Below are 27,920 nucleotides of genomic sequence, written 5' to 3'. Positions count from 1 at the left end.
CCGCCTGCTACCGTCTACCGTACGCGTCTGATTCTCGGGATAATGGAACGGATAATTTGATTCTCTGTTTTCCCTCGCTTCGAACCTTGTAACGAGCCATTCACCTCCTCTCGTACGAGCAAAAACTATCCTTGCAATACCATTAGAGGCTTCCACCTTTAACCCTTTACTCTCTGCTCTTGTTTTCTCAATTGTCTGCTTTTTAAAATTACGTTTTATCAACTGCATTATAATCCTTATAATTTTATCAAATTAAATCCTAATTAATCGTTGCACCCTTATACACAGGATGAAATAGCTCGGAGTCGATGAATTAGGCCAGTTGGAGTGTACGATTCGAAGAAAACGAAGCATCACGAGGAGCAGAAGAGCATATTCCGAGAATTGACCGCAATATCTGTTCGTCTCGCTCGAATTCGCGCCAATTTGCCGAGAAATTCCGAAACTCGGAATATTAACGAACAGAGGCGAGAACTGGGGACGCGGTTGCATTGGTGCGTTTCAGAATGGGCAAAGGGTCGGTGAAGACCGGCAGCAGAACGAAAGTTTCCTCTCGTAGTCGCCGTCGTAGTCGTCGTCGTTGTCGTTATCGTCGCATTGCGATAATTTCGAGCGGGGTGGTAATGCTTTTAAATGCGGGTCAATATTGAGTCAGCCGGAATTGGCGTAATGCGCTGATTATTGTCGGCACCGGGTCGGTTTGGCACGGAACGCTGGTATTTTGTACGTAATGTCTATTAAATATTAATTCACCGAGCTCGCGGCTTCTGACAACGGTCTGCCTCCAAACTAACGATCCACGTCCATCCGCAAACACGGCCGCGCAAACAACGACCACAATAATCGATCGAAATTAGCTGCATAATAATCGATAATGGACAATGACCATCGTAATCGCGATTCAATATTCCTTTCTACTCCTAGAACCCGATATTTGTGCAAAAAAATAAATAGTCCTATTTATGCGAGTTTCAAAATTAATAATTAACGAACCGATTGACTCGAAATTTTCCACACAGATATCGTAACGTCTGGATTTTCTGAAATTGTGTCACTGTAAACGTTCACGACGACGAAAGCGTCGTTCAATCGGATTTTCACGCTGCTCGAGCCAATGAAACTCAACGATCTGCTTGAAAAGGTTCGAGCCAATCGTAGCCGCACGAGATCTCGGATACCTATCTAGTCCACCGGCAAAGAATTCGAATCTACCACAGTGCCTGAAGAAACGTCGTATCTCGACGAGAAAGTTTGCCCTCTTATTGAATTACCGTACGGACAAGGCTTCTGTTTGTACAGTAAAAAAGGACACCACCCTCGTCGAGGTATACGCTGTGATTCTAGGACGTTCACCCTTCGCGAAACACAGAAGACGTAAATGAAAACTGACCAACGCGATTAATAGCTTATCGATCGAAAGCTAATTAACTTATCTTTTAACCCTTATAATGCTATAGACGCTCGTACGCATCCAATTAATTAACTAATTAATTAATGGCAATAACAGAACGCAATAACATAAATATGTATATTGAAATTTCGAGTGGATATCAAATTGATTAAATTGTGTTATTTCGAGAGCGTGCTAATCCTACGTATTTTAAATTGTAAAGAAAAGGTCATCTCCATTTGTGCGCTGAAAAACAGCAGGTGAGAAAAATTCATTAGAAGAGTAAGAGAGAGTCGATATAGGAGGGGACGAAAAGCTGTATAGACAAGAGGGAAGTTTTCTTAGAAAATTGGAGCGCAACGAAGGAAAAACGGGAGGGCAGACCGTGTATTCTCTGGTTCGAGCCACGGTCGGAAACTTCGACGCGGGGTCATGAATGATTCAAACGGCCGCAAGATCGAATAAACGTAAAATACGTACAGCCTTCCTTCCTGTCTCGGAGCTACACGATTTACAATTCGTCGGAACGTAACTGTTCCCCGTCGTTGGAAAAATATATTCCTTGTTCAACAAAACGCGACTTTACAAACCTACCAAGGGCCTTGATTTTCGCGCAATCGTATCGCGACAAGTACATCCTCGAACGCGATTTGTTTGTCGATCCATTTATCGTGTTATTTGCTGTTTCCCTGAATAGTTCAACGAGGGTAGTCGACTGAAAATCCGAGTTGTTTCTATGCGTTTTCGAGATCGTAAAACACTAGGTTGTAGCGTCAGATTGCCCCCCTCTCTCTCTCTGTTCATACAAAGTTTACATCTAGTGACCGAATAGAGCTTCGACGAGTCTTTTACGGGTACCGGCAAATTGCCACCCCCGAGCGATGTCTCCCGCGGTAGTTAAAATCTTCACACGCGTTTATTGCCCGTGGAAATAACCCTCAACGTCCACGAAAAGTTCTGCCAAATTCGCGAAAAACTTGGCGACGTCGTATTTTAACAGACTATATGAATCGCGACAAAAAGGGTCTAAAGATCGTTACATTTTCCAATATCCTTTTGAGGGAAGCAAATGGTTCGATCGTGACTCGAGGAATTGTCAGGCACGCATCGAGGATCGCAACGAAATCATCGAATTGGTAGGCACGCGTGCAGCTTGTACATACGACACGTAGCGACAAATTTTAGCAGCTTAGGGGTAGAAATACGTGAGAAAGGGCGGAGAAACGGCAAAAACGTGGCACGGAAGCAGCGCGGCGCACAGCCGGCGTGCCGCAGCCGTCGACTGATTTATCGACTAACCTCGGCAAACCGAGTCGAGCCACGCTGCCACGTAGACTGCCGCGAGTGAATCCGGAAAAATGAAGAAAAACGAGGAAATCCTGACGGTCCGTTCCTCTCTTCCCTTCCTACCTCGTGCCGCATCGCGCCGACCGACTTCTGGCTCGGCTTAATCTCGCGAAATGCCTGGCCCTCGTCGCACCTCCGCTTCTACCGACAACTTTGCGAAATAGATTTTTAAACTGGCACCAGAATTAATTGTCTATTATAAAAACTTGTTTATGCCAGATAAAAACAGCTGTTTCAAAGAAGTATCCACGTTCTGAGGTTTGTTTTTGTATGTGAATGCGAGAGGAATGATTGGGTTGGCAATGGAGTGAATGTAGGCAGGAGTGTATGGTGATTGGCAGAAGCGAGTGACTGGCAGAAAAATCTTTTTGTAACTGTTCTTAATTAGATGTATTATATTCAAAACTGATGAAAGACTGGTGCCTTCCCCACACAAGTTTTATTCCATCGCGTCGCGCCTTGAAATGAATTGCAACAGATAATAGAAGACTGGATATACAGGTTAATCGCATATTTGGATTTATCAGACTGCAGAGATGTATATCTTCAAAAAATATGTTCGAATGAAAAATTTGATATGTTATCCGGCGCGTTCCACAAAGTTACAGACATTTATATTCGCTCCGTCGATAAATCAACAGGATACAATATCTGCTAGGGGCGCCGGGTTAATTGAACAATTAGCGAACGACGAAATCCGATATCGTCGAAAAATACGGGTCGCGAATAATATCATGTAAAAGGATAAATTCACGCGGAACGAAATGTGTCTCTAATAAAGCAAAGAAAGGGTTAAAGCTTCGATACTACCTAAAGTTACGGTCCGTCGAATCATAAATGTGCTACACTATTGACGCCACTGTATCGGGAAAACGACATTTTTGCCTCGATATCGAGTCTGCCAGACGTTCCGATACCCGGATGTAGGAGAAACGCAACATATTCCTGGCTATCCTACCAAAAAATTGTTTTGATATTCGTCACGCGTTTCAACCCCAAATTCTAAGCTATCTGTCGTTTTCATTTTTGAAATTCCGAGTATCCCTCTAGATATTTTAGGCTTTGAACAATCGAAAACACGACGCTCGCATATGTTTCAACAAATACTAAGCTAGAAAAGTAATAGGCGGTACAACTGTCGAGGACAACAGTTGATTCGAGCAGTTTGCAAAACAGGCGGCCGACATTTGCACGCAGCGTCGGAGATCTTCGTTTAGGAATCGCGGCTTTCAAGAGCGGGAAGAGCAGAGGAGACAAGGAGTCGTCGGCTGGAAGCAGGATGAAAGCAAGGGTAGGAGGAAAATCGTGCGCGGCGAGATGCTACAGACGTCAGAGTAAATGCAATTACCTTCCACCTATGTAGCCAAACTAAGTTAAACTTGTGACCGAGGCTTGGCCCAAACTGTTTGCATTATGTATCCGCGGTCCTGCTCTTATGTGCCACATGCTGCACGCCCGTTACACGCGCATCCCTTACCACACGGACATCCAAACTCAACCCCTTCTATTTTCTATAGGAACACCCCCTCCTAGATAGATACGAGTGCTCGCTTGTATAGCTTCTCCAGACGAAGACGTGTCGTGTACTGACACACACCTTAACCAACTGCAGTTGAGTCGTTCGCGTTATGCACACTCTCTTGCTCGAATAGCTGCTCGCTACGCGTACATACGTTCCAACGGCATCGACCAACAGGCAACGGGGTGGCATTCGATCGAGATGTAACACGTTCAGACGAAACTTTGGAAACTCTGTGCAACCGCCGTCAACTTTGGTCGACCGGGGCCCATCTCTGCCATCGCCATCCTTGCCAACCACCGTCCGACAAGATTTACCACTTAAACGAACCCTTCCGCCTTCCAATAATCCCTCGACTTTCCAAACCAGCCAAAGAATTTCCCTTGTATTAGCTTGCTTCGATCGATCTTCCGTTTATCCCTCGACAAAGCTTCCTTTTTCCAACTTGTCTTTTTATTATCTAGATATTGATTAGAGAATTGTCTATTAAATGTCTCGATGACATTTAGCGTGTTGAATCAGTAACGCGGACACGATATTCCAGGTCTGATCGAGCGGTACATCGCGAACTTCTGCAGCGGCATCGAAAGCAGAACGCGGCCAACAGGCACAAGCAGGGATGGCGCGACGCATCGTAATCCGTTATATTAGAGGACGCGTGCACGTACACGGCCGTCCATTCTGCGGTGCCGTGTAAACTGTCGGCCGATGACACACTGCCCTGTCAAATTCAGAGCTTGCACGAGCTCTGATGAAAAAAAAAAAAAAAAAAAAAAATCGGAGAACCGTGGAAACGATGCCGACCCGGTTGGCCAATTAAAAAGTCGAGAGAGACGGACGAGTCTCAACCACCATCGGGCTTGGTTCGTTCGAGGACAAAAACAACCCGACCATGTTTTCTCGTGGAATAAAGCTTTCTTTCGAGGTTTCCGGAAGGCTCGTTAATTCGACGCGCGTCAACGAAGCGAAGACGAACACTGTCACGGTTCAACTAATTGGACGAGTCTACGAATAATAAAAATATTTTGCATCGCAAAATCGATGTCAATTGTCGATTGTCTTTCGGCTCTGTTTACAGAAGTTCCATCGAATTTTTAGTACACGCTTGCGATTTATACCGAGAAAGGTACCATCGGCTTACGAAGAATGTTTGTCGTTTACCCTCGTCCACTCGTGCGAATAAACAAACGGAAGCTGACGTGTCTGGCAAAGTGTCAGCAGCTGGAATTTTCGAAAATTCCCTTCTTATGTTTGCAGTCGATATGAACTCGACTGTGAAACTGAATCATCTTGGAAACGAAATTCCATGGATCAATGGCGAGGAAAAGGAGGGCTCGAATTTGCTACAATGTCAAGCGAATTTATAAATAAATGGTTGTTAACGTAAGAACACGAGTTCGAAAAGTCGACGACGACCACGTTAGCGCGGCGTCGTTTTCTGTGGAACGTCGAACCGTAGAGTGCTCTCGTGAAGTTAAAAACGCGCAAAGTTAGAGCATCGTATCTACTCGTAACCCATCCACGGAGTCCCTGCACCAACACGCTAACGGATATACACCCGCGTTCAAAGATTTTTCATAGAATCAGATAAGTGATTCCCTCCTCTATACTTCCTCTTACCCGAAAGAAGTCACCCTTGCACGCGAGTGTACTCTAGTATAGCCACTTTTATCGACTCTCCGGTCCGAACGGAAACTCGACAAACTACAACTTTTCTATCCAATAAGTAACGTTCGCTTTTACGAGAACGGGCTCCCCTGCAATTATTACTTCCATTACCTGAACTGAGGGCAATTCGCAAATCACATCTCGATGCTAACCTTATTTCACGATAACTATTTTACTCAAAAGTTTCGAGTCTCGTATTTCCCTATTCAGTGTGTTTTCAAATGTAATAATTCTTACAAAAACCGAACTCTACGACGTTTCGAAAGTAATTAAAAGTAGAAGATCGATTGTGAAGAAGGAAGTGGCGAAATGGCGGAATGACGAGCACAACGGTGCGTGAAATCGGTGCCGATTAATTTAATGCAACGGTGTGCGAGAACAACACCGTTACGTCGACACCGCGACGTTTGAATGGCGAAAGAAAAGAGCACCGGTTCCAGTTGGGTGCGAGCTGAAGAACGGAGGAAAAGAGCCAGGCGGAGGCCTTAATCGGCCACGCTCTTTTCAATTACGCTCGCTCGCTTTTCCATGCTTCGACTAGCAAGTCTTTCTCTCTCGGTTTCGAGGACGTTGCCACCGCCCCCAACGAGACTCGACAAGGCAAACAGAAGCTTATTCTCCGTGGACGTTAACTTGATGCGTCGTATTTATCCCCGACACACAACACTATTGAAAACCCTCTTGCCAAGAAGACTATGAACTAAAGCGGATCTCGTCTTTATTAACCACAGTACGACTGAACCAAGAACCCGAGAAGATGATGGATGAAACGGGAGTGAATTAGGCCGCGAATACATCGTTGGTTACCCGAGTACAACCAACGTGAATACGCTGGATGATTCTTGAATGGTTGTCCTTGATACGGTTATCTTTTCAATGTTACATCTTTCAAGTTTTGCACCGCTAAAACGAACAACAAAACTATACCCTTCCGTTCCGTTCAGCAGACTAACGATTAATTACAGAAAAATCAAGTAACATAGAATTCGATGGTTCTATGGTACTGCTCATAGTTACACGACTCCGTTTTTCCCCTCGAACAAACGTTCTTAATTAACTATCAATTCTCTGGGATTCGAGGGTGACCCAGATCCACGCTTGAATGCCGCGTAACGAACTCGACGGCCGAACCGACCGGACCGGGCGTCGGAGAGAGGAAGAAAAAAACATATTAAGCCGGGAATTGGGTGCGGATGAGAAAGTTATTTCGCGGCGCGAATGGATATTACTCTATCGCGTTAGAACACGATTGTTTGCCCGTTCCGCTATCGAGATGAAACGCGAAACCACGTTTCGAAATAGGCTGTCTTTTCTAGCTATACGATATGAAAACTTTGCGGGTATTCTCCAGGACAAAATAAATTGCATCGATGCATATCGTAATTTCAATTGTTCGAAATATACAGCAGAAGGGTTGAACCTTTTAAAAAATGTTAACAAAAGTTATCAACAATTCGAGTTTGAGTTCTCGGCGCGCGAGCCGCCTTTACGTTGTTCATCTTCGGTCAGCGGCCGCGTACAAAAGCCGCCGCGGAACTTGCATTTCTCGCTTACGCGTTTTTCTACCCGCCTTAAATCCAGCTGCCGGAAAGCCACGATCGAATATCCGCGAAGAGAAGTAAAAAGAGAAAATTCTTTTTCCTCTTACCATCGTTCCAGAGGCTTCCTTACAAAATGTAATTTCACAACCCCTTTTTTTCTCAGCTACATTCAACTTCGATGCAAAAGCCGCATTGAGCTTCGAGTGGAAACGTTTCGGTGTTACGATCTTTCTTTCCTTTCATCCTACGGTCCGTGTTTTGCGAAAAAGGAAGAAGCGTATCTTGCTGATATTCGTTCAAGAGAAGTAGTTTTTCCTGTTTGTCTTTGCGAGAGAAGATTTACGCGCGAGTAAGTTTGCGCTCGGTTCATTAGGAGATAGCAGGGGTTGCGAACGGTTGCGAGCGAATGCTCGTCGCGTACAGGTGAAATTGAACGGCTTAATCCGCGCGATCCCAAATTATTGGCCACGCGGACCTGCCTCGACTCGTTCACCGATGAAATTCACGCTGACACGAATTCATCTGACCCGGGCCGGGCCGGGCCGGGCCTAGGCCAACGAATTTACGCTCCCTTTGTTTTAGGGGACAGAGAGCCATGGTTAGGCAACCTACTGTTCGATCTCTCGCAATATACTCTCCACAAATGAACCTTTAATTGCTCGACCAGACAGAACAGATTTGGCATTCGCCCTTTGAAACTTTTTACCGCGAGCAATTTCATTTTAGAGCAATTGTTAAAATAAATTTTCTTGCAAGCTCTTTTCAACTATGCCGAAGAACAGGGGACGCAACAACGTCCGTTCGAAAGCATCGATATCGAAAGCAGCGATGGTCGAGGACAATAGTCTCGTAACGAAGACAACCGTATCTGAATTTATCCAAACGATTCGTACATAGAGAGTGTGTTTCAGTGGGAAACAAGCGTCGATGCGCTTTCGTCCGGTTTACTTATCTACACGCGATGCCTCGTACATCGTGGTACCCTTTCAATTCCGTCTGAATCGTATACGCGTCGCGGTTCCTCTATAAAATCTGCCGAGTGCGGGCTCAGCGTGTACAGTGTACACGCACATGAATGTTAGCGTAGTCCGTGGCCGTAGACATACGTCGTCGACGTACGGCACACGCATGGTACAGTCGTGTTGCCATACAGAGCTGACGATGCGTTTAATTAAACCGGCTGTCGCCCGTCTCTTGGCATTGTTCCCCGTCCGTGAAAAGTTCTGTCCCGGACCATCATTCCATTGTGAAGGCACAAGCTCTCGTTTGCGCGCGCGCTCGCCTATCCGCGCCCACCTTCCCAGCTCTTCAACAATACCCTGTTATTTGTTGCTCATTTGACGGACAACAGAAACATATCAGTCACTCCCTTTCCCTTGCTACCCCTTTACCATCCTCATTTCGATTCCGTACCGTTTGGTTACTACGTATAATGTGTTTCTCCCTTCACGATAGTCTGTGAAAATGGTTTTTTTTTTGCCCATGAATCGCTGAACGTACGGGAATGCGTCGAACATGACAAGTAGACATCCAAGTTTTTACACGGATTACAAGTTTTGGGGGGGATATCGTTACGAAGCTATCGGAGACTTACCGACTATCGGGAAAGTGTCGAAAAGTAGAGTTACGTTAACTAAATGGCTAGTAGAAAACTCGAATAAAATGTCCTACTTCGCGGATTTTCAAGTAGCTGTACATCACTGTCTCGGGGAAGTTTATCCTTGAAGGGCGCAGGTTGGTCGTGGAGATAGATTGATTCGATGTAAACGCCGGGTTGGACTTTCAACTACGTATATGTTTAAATCTCGAGATCGAAACAAATTTCTCTACAAATTTTTCTCCACAAATCTCCACTGATCCAGACGAGTACCTAAATTCACCTGTGACACGCTTTTCTCGAAAAGAAAGGGAGAATTTCGTTTGTTTTTCTAGAGGTAATCGCAGACGCGTGCGAGCATATGCCAGGTAAAAGCTGCACACAGGACGTATTTTTCCGCAGAGCGTGCACGATTCCTGCTCCTTTTCCGCTTTGGGACACGACCAAATTTATTCGTCTGCGCAACCCCTTAAATCACGACACCCCCTTAACCCGCCATTCCCATACTCCCACTGTTTCCGACTGCTTGGTACAGCATCCCGATACCCACGTGCTCGCTGGAGTCACGATGCACCCTTTTCTTTTCTCTCCCAGCTATTCGATTCTAACCGCGTATATTTTATTTTCGAACCTGTCTGCTGCATCGACAATTTGCACGACCGTTATGCGAATGCCATTATCGGCCGGTGTTTTGTCTATTACCTAGGTACAGGGTGATCCTCTCGCTACGCTACCCGAAAGGAAGTGCCGCCACAATAGAATGTAGAAGTCGACATCCCATTGCTGTCATCGCTTACTTGACAGAGGTGGCCCCTGCAGCGAAGACGGATGTGTGCGTGAAAATGTGTGTAACAAGCAGAAGAGTCCCATTTAAACTTTGCGGAAAACAGTAAATTTGTAGGTAGCTATTTACCTTGTTACTTTTATACAAAATGCTGGAAGTGGTCCCCGCCAGCCTCCAAACATTTCGGAATTCGTTTTTTCAATTTTTCAAACACTAAAATCAGCGTATCTTCACTAATATTTTCTATTTCCCGTTTTATATACGATTTTAATTCTTCTATTGTCTGCGGTTTATTCTTGTAGACGTGTCCTTCAAGCAAGCCTCACAAAAAAAATTCTGGTGGGGTTAAATCTCGTGACCTAGGAAGCCACAGATTTTTGGAAATAATTCGGTTGTCGAAATAACTTTCTATTTCCCTCATTGTAGCCTCAGAGGTATGGCATGTTGCTCCATCTTGTTGGAAGTATCCCTCTGTCAATTCGTCGTCCGTTAATTGGTTTACAAACTCTTTAAAAATCCAGTTTATGTATACATATGTGTGAATTAAGAGTTGCATTAAAAAATATGGGGCCAATAAATTCGCGTCTTCGCGTCTTCGCGAAATACTACACCACACAATCCTATCTTTTGAGAATGCTGAGGGGTGGGGTACTTGAAATACTCCGTGGGTACTTTTTCTCAATTGCCCATCCCTTTCGTGTGTTCTGTGAATTCATATATACCACCGCTTACAATTAGATGGAACCATGCTTTGTATAAAGATTTCACTAGGAAGAAATTTGTAGGAGAGAGAAAGGGGGCGTTTTTTTCGTCTCGGGATCGTCTGTCAGACTCGTCAATGGGGCTGACAACAGACAACCCCTGCCCCAGACACCTATCGTACCGCTATTCGGAACTCATATACATATGTATATCCGAATGGCATGCCAGGCGAGCGCTTGCGAGAGTACCGTTCAATCTCGCCGCCACCTAGCGCTCCGCGACCCGAACTCAAGGCGTCCGGGGAGACGAAACTCTCTCCCCTCCACTAAACGCCTACAAAATGCTAATTCTCTCAGCTCGCACGTATTTTTGGCCGTAGTGTATTATTGAACGAAGCGATCACATCTACTAATTAAGCTCGTGTAAAATTAGAGAGCCGAGTCGGTGTTTGCGGAGAACACCCCTTGCTTTTATGCCGTCTCGGGCAAAATCTTTTTAACTCGCTACAATACATCCACGGTTCACCTACAATTCCCTAAGTAAAGATAAATTTGCGCCTGACCACTGCGCGATCTTTCTTAACGAAATAGTTAATCCGATACTTTGAATGGTGAAACTTTGCAAGAAACTCGTAGTACACCGAGAAGTGAGCAACGACAATGCTGATTTACAGCCCACGGGAAACGAACCGTTTATAGGAGAAGCGAGAAGGAGCGGAGCGTGGCAAGGAAGGAACGACCGCGAAACTGAGACAGGCGCAGATTACTTGGCGCCAAAGTTTCGATTGTTCTTGTACGACAGTGTATTTCGTAGAATCCCTGAGCTGTCTTAGCGCTCGCAGCGGCAACGGGGAACCGCGAGCATCTCGTTAACCCTACGTTAACTTCATAACGCGTTTAGAATTCGATCGAACTTTGATAGAAATTTCAAGACCGAAAGAAGAGAACTTCCGGGCAAGAATCGCGTTGATATGGAATATAATTTTCCATGAAATTAGACACTTTCCAAAGTTCTGGAGTTATTAAAAATCTTTGGAAGTAAGTATTACCGATGCTTGACATGAAATAAACATTGAAATGATTTGAAATTCTGTAGTGATTGAGTTTGCAAAAGAAGAAGAAGGAGAAATTCTGCCAAATGGTAATCGTATGATTCAATTATCGACAATCGACTGGATATTCCTTCTTTCCGAACGAAATCACGCTGTCGCATTTTACATCCCTTGAGAGGAAGAGGAAGATAAAGAGGGAATGCAGAAAGTTCGTCCTCAGCTTTCGTGAAATTCCATTCGTATTACTTGCCAGTATTCCTGAACGAGGCCTTATGGAAGCAATTCTACCGTCAGCGAAATCGAGAAAAAAAAAGAGCAGCTCATGGAAGCCCGGTTTGTCGCGATTGATTTCTTTCCTACCTTCGTCGACGATCTTTCAGTTTTTCCTCGTTTCAGTGGGAAAGTCGACCGACTGATCAGCTTATCGATAAACGATGTCGCTGTTAATCTCAAGGTTCGTCGCTTCACCCCGAAATTGACACGGTATATTTTCTCTTTCATTATGATACGTAGGTGTTAATCTTTCAATGACGTATTATATACATACGTTCTCCGTAACTAAAGCTTTAAGAAAGGTTGCGTTGCAAAAGCTGTTCGATACGACGAATTACAGTTCCTCGATTCGAGACAGAATTCAATTTAGGCGTGCCGCTAATTGGTCGGATTAGCTTCCGTTCCTCGGTGCACCGGTAACGATCCAAAAGCCGCGCGAAATTCCCTTCATTAGACGTGCAAACGGAGACACGAAGCAGACGTAAATTTTCCGTTTTCTCCAACGTTTCTGATCATGTGCTTCGAACCTTTCTCCCTGGCTCCTTACAGTAATTGTTCCATCTTAGAAAGGCTACTTCCTATTAGCGATCCATTTTCCTAGACAATACAATACTCGAATACTTGTACATATCTGTATCGCGGGCATGCATTTAAGTAATTGGCAACTTAACCCGGTACATTTTCGTCAAGAGAGTTTCCTAAAGTAAGTACAGTCTTTTGTCTTTTGCCTTTCTATCGTTATAATTGCGTTTCGTTCCTTTCGCGAGCCTCGAATCGTACAACAATACGCATAGACAAAGAAACGGTCCTCGGTCGTCCGCTGTCTGCGTCTTTCAAGTGCTTCAGCTTTTCCTAGTGTTCTCGAGTAACCTTTGCTCGCTGACCAGCTTCCAAGTAGTCTCTTTGGATCAGGGTTGCAGAACAAATAGTCGAGTGAGGGCACTTTTCATTCAATTCTTTAAGTTACCTCTAGGTAACCAGATTTTTCCCACTAACTCGAATATTGCTTGCTCTATCACCAGTCTTCTTCTCTCAGTCAATCTAGCGCTAATATGCTCTAGCAAAATGCGAACAACGCAAACTTATAGGCTCTAGGTAGGAAGTGTTTCGAGTGATTTCGTGTGTGCATGAAAAAAAAAGATTCGCACTCCTCGTTCTTCGATTAGATCTCGTTATTTACAGACCGCCGAGCGTACACTTTGTCGGCCAAGCTTTGTCGGATGGGTTGTATCGACAAGAACGGGTCGCGTGAACAGGAAGTCACGTAGTAGGCGGGTGTAAATCATGCGACCAAGGGATGCGTCGTTTAATACGTGCACGTGTTTGTACGCGTGTGACAACAGGGAGAAAGGTGCGCGTGGCTCGTGCATATTTATGCCCACGTATCTGACGCGTGTACTTGTTTTCTACACCCTCAGCCAAGTCGTTTGCGAGTTCTTCTCTTTTTCTTTTTAACCCTTTCACGACTATGAACACCTACAATGACATTCGCGTGTTTGTGCGAGGATAGAGGAATTTAAATATACTTCGACTAGATCGCAATGATAGGGTGAAGTTAATTAGGAAGGATTATCATCCAGAAAAAAGATTCTCTCTTTCGCGATCTATTTGTTCGGTTACTATCGGGGATGAAAGAAAGAGGCGAAGACCTTAAAGAATGATTTCATTTTAATCTCGAGACCGGAAACGTCTCGGATACCTTGTGTAACCGTGGTTGGTCACGGGGCAGCGACCGCATAGAGAAGTCAAATGAAAGGGAATTAAAAAAGACGAAGCAAAAGGGAAAAGGGAGAACCGAGTAAGAGAGAGTGAGCGAGTGAGAGTAAAGGGGGAAAGGGAAGTTTTAATGGGTTCTGGAAAAAAAAGAAGCGCGGCAAGAAGTTCTCGAGAACGAAAACAAAATTTAATTAAAGCAAGCCAGCCTTCTCTATCGCGGCTTAAACAGCCCCTACCATCGAATGTGCCTGCTGTTAATTCTACCGAAGGGTACTGCTTAAACCCACCACCATTCGAAGCATGTTAATTGAAAATAAATTTTCCGATCTGCTTTCTCATCATTTTTTACCTATTAATTAACGTTCTAGCTAAATAAATTGCTATAACAGTGGTTGCACTGCTTGTGTTTCAAAGAACATCTTGGAACTACATATTGTGCCGTGCGTCGCCGACCTTCCGGACGAATTCTTGGTATCCATAGGGGAGCATATACAATTTCGAATGAAATGGAACACGTTCGTGCACTTCGACCAACAGGATACAGTCGCTTCGGGATAGTCGACAGTATCGACTTCCTCCCGCGTCAGGAAAAATATCAGCCCTTTGTTTTTATACATATAGAGTGCCTCTAACTCTAACCCCTCACCAACGCTATTTTATCCCTCTTTGTAGCCAACGTAGGCTATACAAGCCGTACACCTACGTATATCCAACCGATACAGGCATGCATCTCTCGACTCTTTACCACCTACCCTCTTCTCTCTTCTCACCCTACCCAATCCCTCTTTGTCGCCACTTTCCTTCACTTTCTCCTATCCCTTTGCCCAGACTTTGCTCGCTACGTTTCAAGTACGGAAGTTCGAAACAATGTTTCACCGCGGGCTGTTTGGAATCGGTAGCGTAGATCGAGAAGGGGATGAAAGCGCCCGAGGGGGTTGCTGGTTGTTGCTCGATACTGTCCACATCTCACACGCATCCATTGAAAACTAAACAAACCACGCTCCGTCGAAACAGATCAGATTTGAATAAGGTTCTACCCTCTATGTACTCGTGTAACTTTCAAGCGATTCACGAAATTTTTCTTTAAAATGAGAGAGATTATTTTTGAAATTGAAGATTAAGATGTTTGTAAAATACCAGATGACTAGAAATCAGGATTCAAACAAAAGTAATAACCAAATAGTAGAAGTAAACTCGCTCAACAGCATGAAACTTGACCAAAAAGGAAACCACACTTCCGGCTTTACGCTCTTTCACGAAACTCCCGAATATCGTTGATAATTCTCGCTACTTGAACGAAAGTTGTGAGCTTCGGGCTTCCTTTCCAGCCCCTTTTATTCGCCAGATTACGAGAGAAGGCTTTTAAAAAAATTTGAAAAGGCTCTTGACGCGATCCCGTCTGGTCGCTCGCTGCCACGAGAGGCCACCGTTCGATTATCCGGATGGTAATTAAACGATCCACCGAGCGATACGTCGAATTACTAATTACCGAATGTAGCTAATTATTCGTCGTTATCGCTCGCAACGATCGATCGAACGTCCGTTTCACGGGAATTTGACGCGTTTCGTCGAATCGCCAGGCCGCGCCGGTTCATTCGAAATACAAGCCCCGTAGGAAAAAATTGTCGGTGCAAGAAACTTTCCAAGCATTTTCCAGGGGAATCTGCTGAAAGAAAATGTCTGGGACGACGCATTGCACGTTGACTTCGTGTGCTAGTCATTTCCATATGTATAGCACCGGTTCCGAAATTAACATATTCTCCCGCTCGTTACAAGTCCCTCTACCCTCTGTCTGCTCCTTTTTTCACAACGTTTATTTCGTTCTTTCTCCTAGGTCCCTTTAATTCTCTGTGTATGCACACACATGTATATACTTTGCGGATCTCGTCCACGATATTTTACAGCATTTTTCTTTTGCGCTTTGCATTCGCAACTTGTAACATTTTCACTGAAAAAGACGTGATAAATTTTGGCGTTGTTAAAATCAAAGTGTGCGCAAATTGTCGAGCACGTGTTCGTATTGCTTCTTCGTTTCACTTTTACCGAGATTTTCAAGCAGCGATGAAAAGGTTAAACCCCGGGATAGAGGGTTGCGAGTAAAAATCGCGGAACGATCGTTTTCGCTCGAAGATTCGCAGAAAGCCGCGACTCACTTCGAGTATCCTCTCGAAAACGTTTCAATCGTTGCCCATCCCCCCGATAGAGGAAGGGGCATCTCTAAAAGCAGAAGCATCGAAAGGGACGCGTGAGGAACGGGCCGCGTGCTTGCGATGAACCGTGGAGAAAGCGTTTCGCTGCATTTTTCCAAGCGATCGACGTTCGACAAAACTTTCGCGCCTTTACGCTCCAAGCTGAGCCGCCAACCCTCCTGCTATTCTTCAGCAGCTGGAATGGAAGCGACGGAGGAGTCGTGGTGCGCGTACGTGACGTTGCATTTACATAACGCCCGTGCAAATTGTCAATGCAGCCAGCTTCGAAAATAAAATATGCGTCGCTGTTCCTCGCAGAAATGGCTAAGAGTCGCTGGTTGTCCCCTGCTACGATGATTCAGAGGGACGAGAGGATTGTATCAAGTATACGGTGGACTGTCTTTATAAAGCTTGGCTTACAGATTGTTGTTACTCTTCCAGTACAATTTCTTGTATCTTTGCTATCATTTTTCCAAGTTATAGCATCATATTCTTATCCCGCTTGCTTCATTTCTCTTCTAAATCTGCTTAAATTTATTTTTAGAATAAAATTGCAAATTGCATTTTTTCACCAAATGTCTAGCATGGTAAAAGGATTAACGAATCCATCGAGCAGCCAGGCTTCCCGTGTAACGCGATTTCCCTTCAGCATTCAGGATCGATACGTGTATGTACTCGTGGCCACGAGATATCGATGTAACGAAACGACGTTACATTGACGAAAGTTTCACGTCGCCATCCCAGATTTTCATTTTGAAAGTTTACGATAGCCTGATCAAGTTCGTAGTCTCACGGATGAAAGCATTATCGTGGCAGCACCCGTCGCGTCGTGGCTCGCTACCTCGCTCGCTTTCAACTTTCCGAGCGAACCTTAATGAAGAATATTCCTGAAATGAAAACTGCCGGTACTCGCGCAGAGTTATATTGCATCCCTGGGAAAACAAGATCGTGCGCTCTATAAAACGGCGATCCACGACGAGCGGTTCGCAGTTACGGTGCTTCCTCTGTTTATTCCATCGGGATCGAATTTGAAAAGCTCGTCTCGTGGCTATCGAACGACCTGTTACACCTGTTTCTACTTTTTCCACTTTATGTTTGCACCCTTCGAATGTTTAATGTTTCCTATGTATCTCGTATTATTAGCGAAAATGACGAAAAATCTTCTGAAATTCCATTAAAAGTTTGGATATAGAGAAACCACGAGACGTCGGGTAGCGGGAACGAATATCGATCAATGAACTATCACGCTTAATTGTCGCTATCTGGCGCGGATAGACGCGCTACGAGTGTACCGATGGAAATTTACATAACACTCGGTACCAGTGATTGGGCCACTGGGACATCAGATTTTATAGAGACTGCAAGGCTACCCTGTGCACACTGCACACCCACCCACGCTCTCGATCCGACCATTTTTGCACGGTCCGGTCGAAAGTAATTTTCTTTTTTACCACTACCGTAGCCGCGCGAAAAATTCTATTACTATCTGACTGTAACGTGCACGCGACCCACGGCGTAATATAGCGAAAGAGTTTGCTACGATACATTCGGATATTAATCCTTATAAAGTTATGTTTACCATATTTCACCTAACGCCACTGCAGATGTTCTATAGCAGGGGTTCTTAAACTTATGTAGTCCGAGGACCCCCTCTTGATCAACATTTTTTTCGTACAATGTTTATTAGTTATATAAAATATAGAAACATAGGCGTTTAGTGGAGGGGAGAGAGTTTCGTCTCCCCGGACGCCTTGAGTTCGGGTCGGGGAGCACTAGGTGGCGACGAGATCGCGGGTGTTCTCTCGCAAGTGCTCTCCCGGCATGCCGTTCGTATATATAGAAGTTCCGAATAGCGGTACGATAGGTGTCTGGGGCAGGGATCGTCTGTTGTCAGCCCCACTGACGAGTCTGACAGACGATCCCGAGACGAAACGCCTTTCTCTCTCCTACAGAAACATGAAAAAAAGTCAACTTCTGACAAAAATACAAATAATAATGTAAATATTAAATAATTTTTAAGCAATATGATATAAAAATAAAAAAAAATCCGTAAAAATCACAGAACATAATAATAATAATAATAATAGGTTCATATTTTATTTATTGCCTTAAAAATATATTTTTTATTGCTCCGCGCTTCTTGCCTTTTCATCGTCTTCTTAAACTGTTTGCAACCATTTTTTATAATTTTACCAGGGGTCCGAGGACCACAGTTTAAGAACCTATGTTCTATAGTATGAAATGATCTAAAGAACGAACGAAATGTCCGATTTGGAAACTTGAGAAAAGTACGACTAGCCCCGATTGAGACAGTATCCGGTCCCCGTTCTCTTCCGCAGCCCTCGAACGTGTATTCTATCCCCGGTAAATCGGCCGACAAACTTTCGACGTGGAAGTTGTCCAAGAGAAACGGCTGTGTCGCTCGGTCTCGACCCATATCGCGGGAAACTCGGCCAAATTGAATGGCGGCGAGGTGGCGAGGTGGCGATCATTAGCCGGTTTATCTCGGTCGCGAGGTAGTCGGCGGGGCACAATGCTCTCCTGTGTCCCCGTTCGTACTTTGTAAGCGTGAATCGAAACGAGAGCGAGAGCTCGAACACGTGTTTCGAATGCGTCATTTCACTAGATGTAGTACTAGTCAGTGGGGTAGAAACGGCCAACTCGATACCACTAGGGTACAAGTTGGTTTATCGTTTGGGGTTATCGGTTGACGAAGGCAAGCCTCTCAGAGCAAGATCCAAACGATTCTGTTCCATTTGCTCAGAAATCGTTAGTCCTCCTCTATTTTATTTCGGGAAATCCACATACGTGTAAAAAAAAAATGTCGGTTTACTTTTTTTTCATGTTACACACGTGTTTTCGTGCAACCGATCAGTGAAAAACTATCGAATTATTTTATCCCGTCCAGGTCGCGGATAATCGAGCGAACGAACGAATTTTTCGGTCGAATAAATAAAATTCCCGTGAACATAAAGATCGAACCCGGGCAAACGGGACGGCGGCAAACAAACAAACGAGCTAGCGCCAACGTGACAAAAGTTACAGCGCCCCTTCGACGATAAAACATCGTTGCAGTCGATCGATTTACAGAGGTTGGCAAACACCGAGACCCACGCGAATTTCCACCGCCCTCGGCGACCAGAAAGGATTCAATTAACCGACTCCGGACGTTCCTTTTAGCGCGACCGAGCCGCAACTGCCTCCTACCCCCGATCCCCGACGGGTAATTTTATTTCTGCCCGATTCCTCGCCCAATGGAATCCTTCTTGCACGCGATTCCGAGCATTCACAACTTTGTTACGACGTGTTTCGATCAATCTGTTCAATTTGAAAAAAATTAATTAAAACACAAAGTTTGTCTTTCAATTGTTCTTTTTTTCCCTCAATTCGTACACCGGTATTTTTTCCGACATGAAAATTCAGCATTCAAGTGGCGTATATTCCTGATATTGATTCGTAGCTTGTCGAACGAAACATAAACGTTTCTTTTATCGAACTGAAGTCATTAACATAATTATCCCCATCCGTTTCCAAATTGTTACAGAGTACGTTTCGAAGGTTTGCTCTCGCGTACCTTTTGCTCCCCGTTTCGCCTCGTTTCCTATACCTCGAACGAGAATCGATAAATCAACGATCCGTGAAATTGCCGCAAATTTTCGAACGTTACCTTCTCTTTGCCGTACCGTCTCGTTTTACGACATTATATGCATATTATAGAGCGCGGAAGATGGACATACCGATCGAAATTCCTATCCGAAGAAGAAATTCATTCGTTTATGTAAATAAACGAAAACAAGATGCGAATGCCACTTCGATAGCGTATCTTCGTTGTTGTATTCAATCTATCCGACGATCAATCGAGATTGTATCGTTCGATCGGCCAATTGGAGCGTCGCGGGATTATCCGAAGAGGGTAGGAAAACGGTCGAGAGGGAAAATCACGAAGCGTAGGTAGAGAGAAGAGAAAACTATCGCGTTTATCTTCTGGAATTAAGAGCAGCCCGTTCACCATGGCGAATCGATGGGGAACCCTAGACGGAACAGAGATCGCTAAGAGAATTCTGAATGAGGTGCGTTAATTAACGCAGTGATCAAGTTTTAATGTCTACGAGGTTGGTTGGTTCCTAAAGTTGCCAAGCATATTGTCACAGAGCCTCGAGGTAGCGGATATAGAAGAAGTTCCCTGGTGTCTCAGAAATCCCATTCTAGCGGCAATTTTTCCCGGACAATAGTCTGATTAATTTCCTTCTAATTAGGTCGAAGACTTATGAGAGAACGAATGTTTGGGTGACAGTGGCGAGAGAAGAGGTGCACTAGGAACAGTGGCGCCTTTTTATCTTGACGTCTATGAACCATAACGTTCGCATGAAAAAGGCGAATATTTTTTGTTCTGCGATTCAGATTCGTTCGACCGTCAGTTTTCTCGTCTGTGACAGTTCATTTTATTATACAGGGTGTACCATAAAGAAAGTTAATACAAATGTTTTCAATATGCGCGTTATTTTGTGCGTGTAGTTGAACGAACAATGACTTCAGGAGGGAGTACAAAGAAGTAATTTGAGAGAGAAGATTTCGAAGACGAAGGCGACCAGTTTCCCCACAACTTTTCGCATTAATAATTCGACCGTGCGTTCAGAATTATAAATCACGCGGCCGCAATCGGCCCGCCCTATTGGAAATATCTGAAATTCCAAGGCATATCGGAGATGTACTCACGAATTGCATAAAAGTTCGTTCAGCAAACTTCCTCGTCTTTTTCTCTCTTATTCGCAAAACTTTCGAAATATTTCAATAGGGAATTTTCAATGGAAACGTGCCCTTAATTGCGAATCCACGTGTCAGGAACGCTTCCTTACGCGGAGCGCACGCAAAACCCTGTCTAATTCCCGTACGTAAATTTACCTAACGAGTCCTAATTTCGACTTTACGCTACGGTATGAACGGTCTTAATTAACATAGTCTGTGGTCGTCGGATATCGCGATCCTAATCGTCGAACCACACAAAGCTAGTTCCAAACACACGGAAAAAATACGCAAACTCTTCTTCATTTTCCCAGACTTATAAATCACGAATGCAATTTGAAATTCCGCGGAAGGTGGATTGCGTTTCCGCGTTCGCGTAACCGGAAACGATTTGCATCGAAAACACGCGCTGCTAGTACGAAACTCGAATGACGGTCGTGTAAACATGCAACATCACTTTTTCAAAATTATCGTAATTCCTAGTGACATGACTGATGCAACTGTTACGACTCGAAAGCAAAACATTTTCCATAAACTTTCTGATGAGAATTCTGAGTCCCGTAAACGCATCCTTTACCTCATTCATTCAAATGTCTTCGCTGTTACAAAGTACTAAGACTTCCCCTTACACCGGAAGATCTCTTATTTACGTGAAGATTTTTCCGTGTTTACGAAGCTATCCAAAACTTCGCCGACGAATGTATAAATTCTCTTCAACGAAAACGTGTTTACCGGCGGTGTCATTAACGATGCAAGGAAAACACATTTCCGGTATCCAATACCACGCGACGATCGATTGTGTGCTCAGCTGTTGCGAGGGAAAAGCACGTGGTGCAAGTTTCAAACTGCAGTTACAGAGTTTTGCTCGAACCGTAAACTCCTGTCTCGCTGACTGGATTGTCTGGAGAATGCGAATACTATAAATCGAAATGGTCTTTGCGTAACACGTAAAAATTTATAAGAAAATTTTGGAGAAGCTCATAAACAAGGGAAAAGGGGAAGGTGAGAATAAGGATGTTTGAAGACTTATCGTTTGACGTCTGACTTATCGTTTGCTAATACTACTGTGACGCGGAAAGCTTTCAATTCCCACGATGCACGTTTTTCTTTTTACGGAGCCTGTTCTATTGAATATGAAGAAATAGAAGTAGAAGCAGCAAGGAAGAAAATGAAAAACAAAGTATAAGATTGTAACGTAGTGTGTGGGATAAAGGCGTTAGCCAAAGTCGAACAGGAAAGTAGGAGTTACGATCGACGTTCCGCTCGACGTCGCGTCGTGGTGACTTCTGATTCGCTTCCATGTCGTTATACACCGTTGCAGCCGAGAGCAGCCCGTTTCTCGCCATAAAACCGTTGCTGGACGTAAAAAAGGAGGAAAAAAGGAAACTATTTTACGAGGTATCCATTTGAATTTATTCACTGTGAAGACATTTATCGCCGCGGTATCGTCCGAGCCTGAAAATTACTTGGAGCTGCATAAAAAGAAGCTTAACCGGTCGAATGTCCCTCGACAAGATCTACGATCGCTTTGCAAAAGGCAAGATTTCAAGGTTTTTTAATCTACCATAGCCTAATTGTAAGATTTGCTTTGACCAAGTAAACCTTTATTTAACCTAATCCTTCTCGATGCAATTGTACCGTGACATTTATAGGAAACCTTAGACTTTTGTTCACCGTTCTCTCTTAGTCGAATAAACTTGACCATCTAATCTTGGTAGCGAAGGAAATCGAGAAGATCGGATGGAAGACGATCGTTTTAATTCATGGACGAGGTCTCCTTGGTGGATTCAGGGTAATCGAATACAGGATATTCCCAAGACCGTAACGAATACGGGAGAATTGTTTCTAAGGTTTCAGGACGAAGGTAGCAATTACTTAAAAGCTTTCAATTGTTTACCAGCGGAGAAAGACTAGCCCGGAAAGTTTATGGGATTCGCATCCCAACAGGTGGCAGCACCGAAGGGGTAACACACCAGGTTGCAACCCCTTTCAGAAAAATCATTCCAGCTCGCATTAGACTTTCAAATCGCCGGACACGCGCTGGATTAACGCCATATTCTATCCCTCCTAGCTGTATAATTCATTGTGTTCACCAGTGCATCCCTTGCTTCCGTTACCTTCGTGTGCTGATACGAGTTTCCGCTTCGCAAACGAATTCAAGGAAGAGTGGACACGAAAGGATGTCGACCCGATTCGTTAACCCATAAACTGGCACATATTTCAAACCCCTTAACACTGCGCATCCGACGTCTTTTGATGTAAGCCATATCTACTATGCTAAGCGAGTTCCGTTCATGATTTAGAATCATAAATTGTTAAAGAAACCTGGAAGAACTTAGGCTAATCTTATAATCTGAGCCCAGACTTAAAATTGTTCAAAAAGCTAATGGTTAAATTGCAAGAAAAATGATAGGTACAGACTTACGATTTAGAAATACAAAGAACTAATAATGTCGGAGGGATGCAATTCCGATATAAATCGGGTTACCATATCTACTGTGCTAAACGAGTTCCGTTCATGATTGTTAAAGAAACTAATGTGTATTTTATAATTTGAAAGCAGACTCGTTGAAAAAGCCAATGGTTAAATTGCAAGAAAAATGATAGGTACAGACTTACGATTTAGAAATACAAAGAACTAATAATGTCGGAGAGATGCAATTCCGATATAAATCGGGTTACCATATCTACTGTGCTAAACGAGTTCCGTTCATGATTGTTAAAGAAACTAATGTGTATTTTATAATTTGAAAGCAGACTCGTTGAAAAAGCCAATGGTTAAATTGCAAGAAAAATGATACAGACTGGAGGTTTAGAAAGACAAAGAACTAATAATGTCGGAGGGATGCAATTCCGATGTAAATCGGGTAATCATTATCTACTATGCTAAACGAGTTCCATTCATGATTGTTAAAGAAACTAATGTGTATTTTATAATTTGAAAGCAGACTCGTTGAAAAAGCCAATGGTTAAATTGCAAGAAAAATGATAGGTACAGACTTACGATTTAGAAAGACAAAGAACTAATAATGTCGGAGGGATGCAATTCCGATGTAAATCGGGTAATCATTATCTACTATGCTAAACGAGTTCCATTCATGATTGTTAAAGAAACCGTGACAAACTGAGGCCAATGTGTATTTTATAATTTGAAACCAGACTCGTTGAAAAAGTAAATGATTAAATTACAAGAAAAATGATACAGACTGAAGGTTTAGAAAGACAAAGAACTAATAATGTCGGAGGAATGCAATTCTACCGCGAATTCAAAGACTCAAAAGCTAGAGCAGATACCGTAACTGGACTTGGGACAGATTAAAGCTAGTTCAGAACCATGCCTAACTCCGCTTTGCGGTCCCAGGCCGCCTCATCCGCGCCGTTTCACCGCTTTGCGGCCAACTTTTGACCCATATTTCCTCCCCGTGCGAGGGAGTTAATGCTCGTTAACGAATGGCAACGTTCGCGTACAAAGGCTACTTTGACTTTCTACGCGTGGTCGCGGATGGTCCACTCGTTTAACCTCCCTACTGGACCTCAACAACTTTCCAGGATAAATTGAAGCGTTTTGGAAGATTACACTAATCGATCTTCGATCAGGCATTTCAACGGATGCAACGCATCGACGAAATGATGAAGAAAAACGAGGAGAATTATGCGAAAAAAGGAGCGTCGCGTTAGGTAACCAAGCGTAAAAATAACTTTGGCTCAATCGAACAGGCAAACGTAGATACACACGCGACGACGATCGTTCGCCTACGATCCCGACGAATGTTTTCTGAAAACACACGATTCGCGAGTGCACAGAGTGCTCTTTTACCGTGACGAAAAAACCACTTTTTCGCCAAACAAAAAAAAAAAACGGATTCCCAGGAAAATACGAAAGCGTTCAACATCGTAGGCAGCGAGGTATCGCTGAAGGACCGCGAAGAAAATGTTTGCCGAGTCAACGGAACGTGTTTTCGCGGTGCAAGCGGTTTCGTCTCTTTCTCTATCTTCCAACGACGAAAGACGTTCAAGCAGCACCCAAGTTCGTTAATGTTTAAACGACCCCCACGGCTACTACCTCTATCTATCGCTTCTCAATCTCGGACTACGATTTTCCCCCTGAAAAGACGAACGAACCTTGTCGTGTTTCCCTTGCTTGGGAAAATCAGACGATTCGCATCTACCAAAACCTTTACCCAAACAACGCACTACTGTCCTAACAAGTATTTTCCGAGACTGCGAACTAGAGCGCGAAACTTAATTACCAAGATACAAGAACAAGTAATTTAGCCGTTTATAATTTCAAGGGAAGTGGCAGAAAGTTTTTATCGGTCGCAAAGGAAGTCGAATCGAACGACGAGGTGTCGGTGCGATTTAAAATGCAATTTGCATCGGCAGAAGCTACTCGCAGAAATCACAAACGGGCTCTGATTAGAGCCAAGTTTTCCGGCAAGAAACTGGTCGTTCGCGAACGAAGTCAGGCGAATCCCGTCGAGAAAACGAGCAAGATGAGTAACAAGACAGAGAAAGAGTTGGAAAAGAAAAAAAAAAACGGGAGAGGAATTTACCGGGGCTAATTGCATGAGATATGCGATTGTTTCATGCATATTCAGCGAGTCCTCGATGTGGGAATAGCTGATCGCTACTTCCTCCAGCTACATCCTCTTTCCCGCCGTTTTATTTTTCCTTTTTTCCGCTCGTTTTCCTTTTTCACGAAAAGTCGCCCTCTCCAGAAGTAGGAAGCTCCCTTCCTCTCTACTGGAACGAGTAATCCGATCCTAAGCCGCGAGCTACGTCCTCGATATTAATTAAGTCCTCGATCTTGCGCGCACCTGCTTCTCTCCTTTCCTCGATACGTTCGCGAATACGTATAATCTCTCGTTTCTCTCTAGCAAACAAGCTCGCCAGCGAACAGGACGTAAATAACGTTTATGGAAAACAAATCGGTGTAATACTCGAAACGAGAAACTTCAACTGTCTGGCGTAGTGGACAAAAAGTGTTCTTATCAGAGAATATTTAAAATATTTGAAACAACGTTATCAATGATAAGCGAATAAATGAGCATCGACTGTAGAGTTGTATCGACGAGCAGAGAACTGGTCGTTTCGCAATAAGGAAAAATCCTCGAGTTTCGTTTGGTCGGCAACGAGCTCGAATAAACTTGCCAACTTTTCATTCGACTCTTCCGGCGAACGAGCCGCAATATTCGCCAATTCTCAAAGTTTCGTTAACGCGAAAACATTCCCGGGGAAACACAATCTCGCGAGACGGAACAAGCTTCTCCGGACGATTATCGAATTCTCCGGGAAACGTTTCCCTCGACCGCCGCTGCCGATGTTCATCCTTTTGGATTTTCAATCGCGGTTATTCCCTCGAAATATCGACAGGATGATCGATGACCAGGAAACTGGCTTACGAATATCTTCTACATTTCGTTTCACCTCTATATTTCGCTTCTTTATACTCCTATCTTAAATTACTATACTCGCTTTTCTTTTGACACGCAATAATACGTTCGTTCGAAAATTTTCACCGTAAAAACCGCCTAGACGATAGGTCCAGGATAAAAGAACATCGCATAGTCAAAGAATAGGAAAAACTTTCGATATAAAACCGACCCCGCTCAAGAGATCAAGAGATCACGAAGAGGATGGAACTTTCGGAACGGAAGAAAATATATCGTGGGTCTTCCTGCTTTCTTCGTCGTTGAATGGCTTCTGACAATAGCTTTGTATTTCTTAAAAGCACATGCAAGCCAGTGAAACCACTCAGCCTGATTGAGAGAACGCGAACCGTGCGCGATCGGATCTATTCGATTCGATTAGATCCGATACCGAAACGGTCGCAGCGGAACGAAAAGCAACTTCGTCCGTTTGATGGGTAGTCGCGAAAGATTTTACTACTCTAACGATAAGATTCAACAAGTCTTGCGCTGCTTTCACACTTTCTGTGCTCTCGTAGTTGATTCAAATAGCGTTAATATTACATTACTATAGTTTCATAATGAACATGGTAAATTGAAAAATGTAACGGTTCTGTTCTGATTAATTACAATTATAATGCATCGTGTTACATTTGCATTAATGGATATGCGAGAGCGTATACATACGCCCTTCTCAATCAAAAGGTTAAATCTCGCGCGAACAACGGCAATGTGCGCCGATAAACAGTAGACACGTGCCAACTCAAACTTTTTGCAACATTCTTGCGAAATTCACTTTGTTCCCGTTTACAAACCGATGACATAATATTGATGCAAAAAAAAAACAATGTTTTTTAAAAACTTACCACCAAGCAAGATGTGCACCAGAAGCGGGATGAATCGATGTCGACGCACTCTCGTCATGATTCTTCAGCTCTACATCAACCTGCCTTTGCACCTGCCTTGTTCACTCTCGATTCCCGTGTATTTGTTAACCTGTTAACCGTGTGAATTAACAACACATGATTTTATAGAGATAACGAATTGTGTATTAGGTTGTTGCATATCAAACGGCCGACAGAAATGATTATGGTACTAATTTATTTTTCATTCTTTATTCATTTATTATTTTGATTTTACTAAAATATAGTTAAAGCTCTGAAAAATTTACAAAAGAAATCGGTCATTTTATTTGCATCAACCTAGTAATCCATTTTTATTCATTATTCGTTCGCACTCACAAAAAGAAAACAACACTTTTACGATAGAAAAAATAATCCGGTTAACAGGTTAAAAGTTTTTTAAATATAAACACAAACCCTATGTAAATGACAAGTCTTTCGGTTCACGATCCAATAAATAAACAAGCGTTACAACGATAAAAATATTAAGAAAAACATGAGAAACGAACGAGTTGAAGTCCGGCGAAGCCGTTCGACACAGAGGCTCACGGGGAGAAGTTGCGCGGACGAGGTCTCGGCTTCGACTGGCGCGCTCGACGTACTTGAACCCTCTGATAACCGGCCAGCCCCCTCTGATTCAACGTTCACCGGCTCCTACACCGTGTCGTTCGTTCTTTCGTTGCGTATCGCCCCCGTAGATACCTCTTTCCCCCATAACACGCTAATTTTCTAATTAACGCGATTCCCAAGGATTCGATGAATTTATTGCCTTATTCTGAACCATGTGTCGTCTTTGCCAAATTGTTTTCGCAGCGGAAAATGTACGTACGAAGTTAATACTGATGGAATTAGAATTTGTTACGATACTATCTCGATACTTGCTATTCATAAATGGTACCCCCTGAACTTATCAGCTTTATTTTAATACATACAAACGAGATGATTACGATCGTTTGTAAATAAATCTTGTACTCTCTATTCTTTTTTTTCAGAACCATTAAGTTTACAACAAAAAAGGGTAATATTTGAAACTAGATCCAAAAAATTAAATCGACACTGCAATCAAATTACAATCCTAACATTTATTTGT

At 43.6% G+C, this 27,920-nt stretch overlaps 1 protein-coding gene across 4 annotated transcripts in view; it reads right to left on the bottom strand.

Annotated features, from left to right (window-relative positions):
- LOC114880266 (hemicentin-1-like) overlaps window positions 1-27,920 on the bottom strand; it is a 126,320-nt gene that overhangs the window by 72,994 nt on the left and 25,406 nt on the right. The window contains exons 1-2 of one of the 4 annotated variants that reach the window (XM_029196108.2): window positions 27,340-27,420; window positions 26,795-26,924 (exon numbers count right to left, since the gene is read on the bottom strand). In XM_029196108.2, the coding sequence (XP_029051941.1) occupies window positions 26,795-26,852 (58 nt within the window). In that variant the 5' untranslated portion in view covers window positions 26,853-26,924; window positions 27,340-27,420. Of the gene's footprint in view, window positions 1-26,794; window positions 26,925-27,169; window positions 27,421-27,920 lie in introns of those variants that run through there. The other 3 variants (XM_029196106.2, XM_029196105.2, XM_029196107.2) reach the window with 3 other exon arrangements.

Source organism: Osmia bicornis, chromosome 13 (assembly GCF_907164935.1).
Source record: "Osmia bicornis bicornis chromosome 13, iOsmBic2.1, whole genome shotgun sequence".
NCBI lineage: Eukaryota > Metazoa > Arthropoda > Insecta > Hymenoptera > Megachilidae > Osmia > Osmia bicornis.
Note: the sequence above shows the minus strand (reverse complement) of the source record. Positions and strands in the feature narration are given on the sequence as shown.